The sequence below is a fragment of the Lactuca serriola genome, chromosome 3, assembly GCF_051521515.1.
Source record: "Lactuca serriola cultivar US96UC23 chromosome 3, Lser_US96UC23_V15, whole genome shotgun sequence".
Classification (NCBI taxonomy): Eukaryota; Viridiplantae; Streptophyta; class Magnoliopsida; order Asterales; family Asteraceae; genus Lactuca; species Lactuca serriola.
Genome location: NC_136410.1, coordinates 28,389,545 through 28,397,255, shown reverse-complemented (window position 1 = coordinate 28,397,255; position 7,711 = coordinate 28,389,545). Strand labels below are relative to the sequence as shown.

Here is a 7,711-nt window from a genome sequence, read left to right as displayed (position 1 = left end):
CTGAAAAAAAAAACTTTCGATTTTGAGAAATCGATTCTTATATTTTTACTGAAATCTAACATAAGGTAAAACATAATAAATGAGAAGTAGACACCACATAAGAACTTAAAGCAACGTTTTAAGTAACTTGTCCAGATTGGCTGGTTGGACTGGGAATCGAATGGTTCAACTATTAATGATTTTATGTTTATTTTCTAGACAACGAACCAACCATTTTTTTTTTATAAAAATATGGTTAAACCAGTTAAATTAAGTCTTTAAAATCCCTATTAAATTGGTGTAATTGGATATGATGGTCTTTTTTTAAATCCATTTAGATTTCTCTTATCATAGTATACATCTTTTGTTTGATAACGGGTTACAGATCTATTATTTGCAATTCCATAAAGTGAATATGAAAACTTTTTGAATATGAGATAATCAAATTTTATTTGACTTAAATTCTAGTGATGATATTCGTTAATTTTGTAGACCCTTAAAATTACAAAGAACTCTTTCTATTGAATATTTGATAAGTTTTTCTTTATTACTTAAATAATAAGGTTTTGTTACTAAAAGACTGTAAATGTTATGAAACTTTTTTATCCTTTTTATTAAATATTATGAAGCTTTTTGGTACTAAAGTATGTAAATTTTGTTTAATACTCAGATTGTGTAAATTTTGGCAACTAGATTGATTCGACAATCGAATAGTTCAACTAAATACCCATTTATAAAACGCGGATTAAAAGATAGCATCCGATTGAAAAGAATGATATTGGACCATTCAAAATGACCATTTTCAAAATAAATAAATATATATATTTTTAAAAGTGGTTGATACTAATGTAAAGAAACACATTTATATATTTTTTAGATATAGAATTTCTTTTTTTCACTCGGTAGTTATTTCGAGTTAATGAAAAAAAATAGGTCTAAGTATATTTATTCTACAACATGATGCAGTTATTTTCATAAGAGAAAATTACGTGAATAGTCCCTGTGGTTTGGGGTAATCTGCGTGTTTGGTTCCTAATTCTGTTCCTTAACTCGGACGGTCCCTAAAATGTAATTTGTCAGACCTTAAAAGACTATTTTGCCCTTAATGATATATTTTTATTTTTCTAATTCTTTTTTATTACTTCAGCTATTATTAAATAAATAAATTATTAATAATTTGTTTTGAATGGACCCACCCCAACTTAATCTTCTTTCCTTCCCCCCAATGGAGGAAGACTATCCTGTTTCCTGACACCGGCTCCGGTCACTATCTCCGACCGCATATCATGTATCCAATAAATCACTATAAGACCAACAAAGACTACCTAATACTCGACCATAAATATGAAATAAATTTGAAATCAAAGCAACAACTCAAATTCCAAACAAAAATCCAATATACAACTCACATCCAAAACTAAAATCCCCATGAAAAAACTCGCAGATACAATCTAGATGAAACCCACAAATTGAGTTTTTCCATAAGAACCTAGAAATCAAAATCGAAATTAAAATCAAAATCCCATTATGACCATAGAAATCAAAATGTTTGAAATCTAATCCATGACGAATCATAGAAATCAACCCTAATCTTGAAGACAAAGATCGATGTTTGTGAAGATGAAGAACATCGATGATAAGTGTACATTCTAATACCTGAAATTCGAGTTTTCAAGTTGATTCACCAACCTGATGAAAAAAGGAATTACAAATCATTAACCAAATGTTTCATATCCTAATATACCCAAATCACCAAGAGAGTTAGGAGACATATATGTAATCCTGTGATTTTATGGCTCTGTATTTGGTTTGATTCAATCATAATACACATCAAGAATGGTAAGGAAAGAAATGGAAGGGAGAAAAATGGGTCGGTTCGTGGGGCAGCACCTGAAGTAGTGGTAGAACCCTAACACTACCAACGTTTGTCCATAGGTCGATGGTGGTCCAAGCAGCAGTGGTAGGTCGCTGACACGACCTCCAATGTAGGTATTGAGCAGTAGTATGGAGCCCTAAGCTCCGTTATCACCCCTTCTTCTCGATCGAGGGTGAAGAAGGCGATGGTGTTGATGGAGTAGAGGTTGTTAGGTTGAAATTGATGTCCGACGTGAAATGACAAGAAGGTGACTAAGAGCTTTCCGACGATGATAGGGTAGGAGATGAGGGATGAAGGAGTGTGTTGTGGTGGTAGCCAATTGTTTTTGGAAGAAATCGGTCGATGATGATGATTAAGAGACGATAGGTGGGAAGGGTGAAGGTAAGGGGTGGGACACGATTGTTTTTAATAATAATTTTTTAATAAATAAATAAAAAATAAATAATTAACAAAATTTAAAAAGAAATAAAAAGGGTAAAATAGTCTTTTTAGGTCTGTCAGGGACCAAACGCGCAACAAAATTACATTTTAGGGACCGTCCGAGTTAAGAAAAAGAATTAGGGACCAAGCGCGCATATTACCCCCAACCACAGGGACCATTCACGTAATTTTTTCTTTTCATAAGTACTCCTATTTTTTTATTTTTTTATTATTTTTTGGTTTGTACTCATATTTTTTTAAAATTAAACGTTAAGGCTTTAGTTTAAGCATCTACATTTTGGAAAACAATTATTATATGTGAATGATATTTTTTAAGTCCAAATAAAAATTTAACAAAATATCTTATTAGTTTTAGTTTAAATGCATATGATTTAAAACATACGAATTAAATGAAACAAAGATGAATATGATATATAACATATATTCTACTTGCTATTTTAAAATGTTCTTTTTCAAGATTTCATTTTTTTTTTGTTGTTGTAACACCTCTATGTAGATCGCATGTGGAAACAACATGATGTTGGAGAAGGTATCTCATATTTTAGTTGCAATTTGCAACTAAAACCGGTAATAATGCATGTTTTAACGTATTTAATATGTCTAACATTTCAAAATCTAATTTATAATCATGACATGATACACTAAATTGAATAATCAATGTTCTTGAAATTGATGATTTATTCATTAGATCATTGGGTGTGGACAGTTATTGACAACATGTCTGCATCTTAACGCCGTGAACACGGGGGAACACCTCCCCTCCCTCGTCATTATGTGATGCTCCGTGGTGGTGGTAATGAGATGCAATTGACGCTTCTTCTCCAATTCCTGTAAGCCTTCCTCTGTTTTTCTTCTTAATTTTGGTTCACAACAACGTTGTGAACTTGGAACACCACCCGTGAAAAATATGGTGGAAAGAGGAAGATGGTTTATACATATGGAGCCTTTCTACGTTGTTTTTTTTGTCTTGCCCATACTATGCAACCTTAAGGTTCAAACGTCATGGTGTTACATTTCACTAAACCAAATACCAAAGTTCACAACAAAGCCAAATAATCGAAAAAATATGATAAAGCTCGATTGGTGAATCCCAAACTACTAAAGGATATAATGGACCCAAAGTATCGAAAAACAAGACAACACCATGTTGCATTCGTAGAGAAATAATTAAGAGATATCTGTAGGATCCTCCCATTACACTTCCACCAAATGCCTAATGGTATAGCATATTACTAGCCACTAACCTAATGAATAATGATTAAGCAAACAAAGCAAGTAGGATCTTCCATAGGATTTTCTTGATTAGGAAAGGCATAAAAACCACGTAGTAGCTTATAACCTTTTTGAAACTTTGAGCACAAACACATATACATTCATTCACCATTTTGATACCAAATAATTTATTTCCATGCGTATTATCACATGATTGTTGAGGGCCGATAGTATGTACTGGGGGTAGGAGTCGTAAACCATGGGCCCGAGCCAAACAATATGCTATTAACAAATACGTACATGCAAAAAGTCGAACCTAAGAAGACATTTGACTATGAGGGTATTATGCTTGATTTTAAATTGGATATGTTGATACTTTTTATATCTTATAAGCGGCTTATATGTTTGATTATGTTAATTTAATATCAGAAGTTGTTTGTTGTATAAAATACAAGGATTAGATTATTTAACATATGATTCGCATATCTTAGATGTTAGGTACACAAAATAAGTTTTCAATGATGAAGAAAAGATACATTGGTGATGGTATGTTAACCTAATTTTAAATTCTATATTTTTTTAGTGAATAAAAAAAATAAAGTCGCACTTGGCCCTTTAGGGTTGAAATTCTTCGTTATTGGCCATCGGCGAACAAAGGGTCCCAATGCCCATCACCACCCCATTGGTCCCACAGCAGATCCTATAAGCTTTTCTTATCGTACGTCAGCGCAAATCCGTCGCCCTCCGCACTTCGTATTTGCTCACAATCATCATCAATCAATTCAAAGCTCGCTCTCTCGCCGGACAGAGGAGGGATACTCTGTTATGTAAGCTACAGACCTCCGTCCAGTATATCAGCATACTTTGCATCGAAGAATTTGATCTCCAGTCAACAATCCTGGAGTTGCCTCTGTTTTGCCCTAATTTTCCCTGATTAGGGTTTTCAGTTCCATCTTGCTTGCCTTACGATTGGAAAAAAAGAACTCACCGGTTTGATTCAGTGGTTCAAAAGGATTCACGGTAAGTTAATCCAATCAAACATTATGGAATTATAAACATGAGAATGTTGAACCTTGGTACGATCTTTCATGGCTTTTGATAAATTTGTTTTTCACTTTACGTTGATGTTTGAGGTGAAAGTTAGTTTTTATGTTGTTTTGTGATTCTAATGGGCCGTTAATATTGAATTTGATAAATAAATATGACATTATTAGGGGCTTATAATTCAAGAAAATTGCCGATTACGTCTCTGGAAGTTTATAATTTAAAAGCTGTGCCTGTGGCATATCCGGTGACAGAAATCTCTTAATAATGTTTCGCAACTTCAATTGGTGTAGAAGGAAAATTGATTTTTTGATTTGAACTGACAGGGCTTCAAGTCCAACCGCGAACCCCAAAGTTCATGCCAACAAGTACTGCCTTTTTCGAACTGTAAGCCCTCAATGTGTCTTTATTTAAAGTTTTCAACTTCCTTTTAATATGATGCTGTCTTGAAATCTAGTGGTAGGATGATTGTAGGTTAAAACCTGGTTTTGAGTAATGGGAAGTAGGGAGATGGATAAACCTGTAAAGGAGGCAAAAGAATCGACAAAAGAGACTCCAACTTCCCAGGTGAATTTAATGCTCTTTCTCCATTTTAGGTGTACATAAATGCTGTTGTACTTATTACATTCATCATATATGCATATATACCTATTACTGAACTGAGTGTCAGAATGGCATATTTATATCTGTTGTATCTTTTCTCTGTTCAGGAGCAGTCCTCAGGTAATCCCATGGGGGCTGTCCCTGATTGGACGGGTTTTCAGGTTTCATATCTTTTAACACTTTTAAGCTTTGAAAATTTAAAGCATGTATGATGTGAGTCATTTGACTAAATCTAGGTGATATGTACATCTTGAACAGGCTTATTCCCCTATGCCTCCACATGGGTACTTAGCATCAAGTCCTCAAGCACCTCCCTACATGTGGGGGGTTCAGGTACATTACTAGACTTCTTGGATTATTGATTTTTCTCAATGTAATTCTTGCATCCAATTTATTCTACATTGAATTATTCTGCATCTTTTAATAGCTATGTGTACTTGCAGCATCTTATGCCACCTTATGGTGCACCCCATCCGTATCTTGCTATGTATCCCCATGGTGGCATGTATACTCATCCATCTATGCCTCCGGTATTCTTGTTATCATTTTATCATTTGTGTGTTAAGAGTTTTTTCTATCTCCCTTATCGTCACTGATGTTGAAACCTATTTTGAATTCAACCAGGGATCATATCCTTATCCATATGCAATGCCCTCTCCAAACGGTGTTGCTGAAGCCTCTGTGAGTTGGCCGAGCTAATAATTTTATAAACTTTTGACTATTCGAAAGTTTATAATAATATGTTAAAAACAACCTTTTAATTTGCATTTAGGGTAATACTACACCTGGAAGTATGGAAGTGAATGGTAAGTCGTCTGAGGGGAAAGAGAAACTTCCTATTAAACGATCAAAGGGAAGTCTTGGAAGTTTAAATATGATCACAGGCAAGAACAATGAATCCAGTAAAGCAGGTGCATCTGGTAATGGATCTTATCCCAAAAGGTAATAACAAAGCATTTGACCTTGTTTATGTGTATATAAAGTTTACTTGATTGATATTGGATTTTCAGTGGTGAGAGTGGAAGTGAAGGTTCAAGTGAAGGAAGTGATGCAAATTCTGAAAATGTAGGTATTCTTACAAGTAGTTGTTTAATACAAGTGAACTGGTGGATGAGTATTAGGGTATATGAGATGGTATTGGTTTTGTTTTTTGCAGAATTCACAAATGAAGTCAGGATCAAGGCAGGATTCTATGGAAGGTTGGGTTTTTACTTTTTAGTTGTAGAAGCTTCTTACAGTTGGAAGTGTTTTGTTTTGTGTGACTTATATGTTAATATTGGCAGGTGAAGAATCTCAGAATGGAAACAACATGCATGGTTGTCAAAATGGAGGGCCAAATCATTCAATGGCGATTGTGCCAATATCAGGTCCAGGAAGTGTTGTAGGTGGTCCCACCACAGGCACAAATTTAAATATTGGTATGGAGCAAATTCAAATTCATCCTACTCTCTCATATTCATATTCCTGCAATTCGTGGAAAGTTAACTTGTGCTCCAGTTTCAGGGGGAATGCTTGCTGCTGCTGCTGGCTCAAGGGAAACCATTCAGCCACAGATCTGGCTACAGGTCTTGTTTTGTTTTATAACTTCGTTTTATCCTGTTATTAGTATAATTTTGGATCATTAGTAAAATTGTTATTTCAGGATGAAAGGGAGCTAAAGAGGCAGAGAAGGAAGCAATCCAATAGGGAATCTGCTCGCAGATCCAGATTACGCAAACAGGTACTAAGAAACCGTTTCCCTTTCAGAAAGAAATAGTAGCAATTTAGGAAAGGTAGAAATGAAAGTAGGATGCTTGCTATATTTAATCCTAATTGATTGATGTGATGAGTCAGGCGGAATGTGATGAGCTGGCTCAACGGGCAGAAGCGTTGAAGGATGAAAATGCGTCTCTTAGAGCAGAAGTGAAGCGTATTAGGACCGATTATGACCAGCTTCTTGCTGAGAATGCATCCCTTAAGGTGCTGCTAATTCTATTAAACTTATTTTATTATTATTATTATTATCATTATTTTTGTAATTTTGATGAGGATGATGCAGGAGAGACTAGGGGAAACTCCTAAAAAAAATAATGAAGAGGGAGAAACACAAACATAGTTGACAGCTGGGGTGGGTTTAACCTAACGGAATGGAACTAGCAGACAGGAAAAATCTGTGGTTTTACTTTTACTTTTACTTTTACTTTTACTTACATGGTAGTAACTAGTAGTAGTAGTAGTAGAAAGACCCCATTGATACTGACCATTTTTCCTCTTTTAGATGGCAGGATATTATTAGTGACATGATATCAATTGTATCCATCTTTTCTGAATTCATCTATCTTCTTGAGGAACATAACTTGTAGATTTTTGTGCCAACACTTCATGTTCCTAAAATAGGCTTAGCTTTTACCTCTCTAGATTTTTGTATTTACTAAATGCAATCGGATGATGGCTTCTACATTTTAGGTCCAAATACGTTATATGACTTCAAAACTTTGGATCTCAGCTCTTTAAATTACAGAGGAAATTTTTTGTTTTCAATCTATCAATAATAGCCGTGGATGTGGATTTTAACAA

The 7,711-nt window shown here is 34.5% G+C and overlaps 1 protein-coding gene across 2 annotated transcripts; it reads left to right on the top strand.

Moving 5' to 3' along the window:
• The first annotated feature begins 4,159 nt into the window (after nucleotides 1-4,159).
• On the top strand, nucleotides 4,160-7,510 carry LOC145091747 (bZIP transcription factor 68-like). Of its 2 annotated transcripts, none has more exons than XM_079029536.1 (15): nucleotides 4,160-4,528; nucleotides 4,879-4,939; nucleotides 5,016-5,119; nucleotides 5,263-5,316; nucleotides 5,414-5,488; nucleotides 5,599-5,685; nucleotides 5,780-5,836; nucleotides 5,928-6,097; nucleotides 6,166-6,220; nucleotides 6,312-6,354; nucleotides 6,439-6,573; nucleotides 6,659-6,720; nucleotides 6,798-6,875; nucleotides 6,989-7,114; nucleotides 7,194-7,510. In XM_079029536.1, the coding sequence occupies exons 3-15, from the start codon at nucleotides 5,048-5,050 to the stop codon at nucleotides 7,248-7,250; spliced, it is 1,071 nt and encodes a 356-aa protein (XP_078885662.1). In that variant the 5' UTR covers nucleotides 4,160-4,528; nucleotides 4,879-4,939; nucleotides 5,016-5,047; the 3' UTR covers nucleotides 7,251-7,510. The 2 variants fall into 2 exon arrangements, with proteins under 2 accessions (XP_078885662.1, XP_078885661.1); XM_079029535.1 differs by having other exon boundaries at nucleotides 4,161-4,528; nucleotides 6,653-6,720.
• Nucleotides 7,511-7,711: the final 201 nt, after the last annotated feature.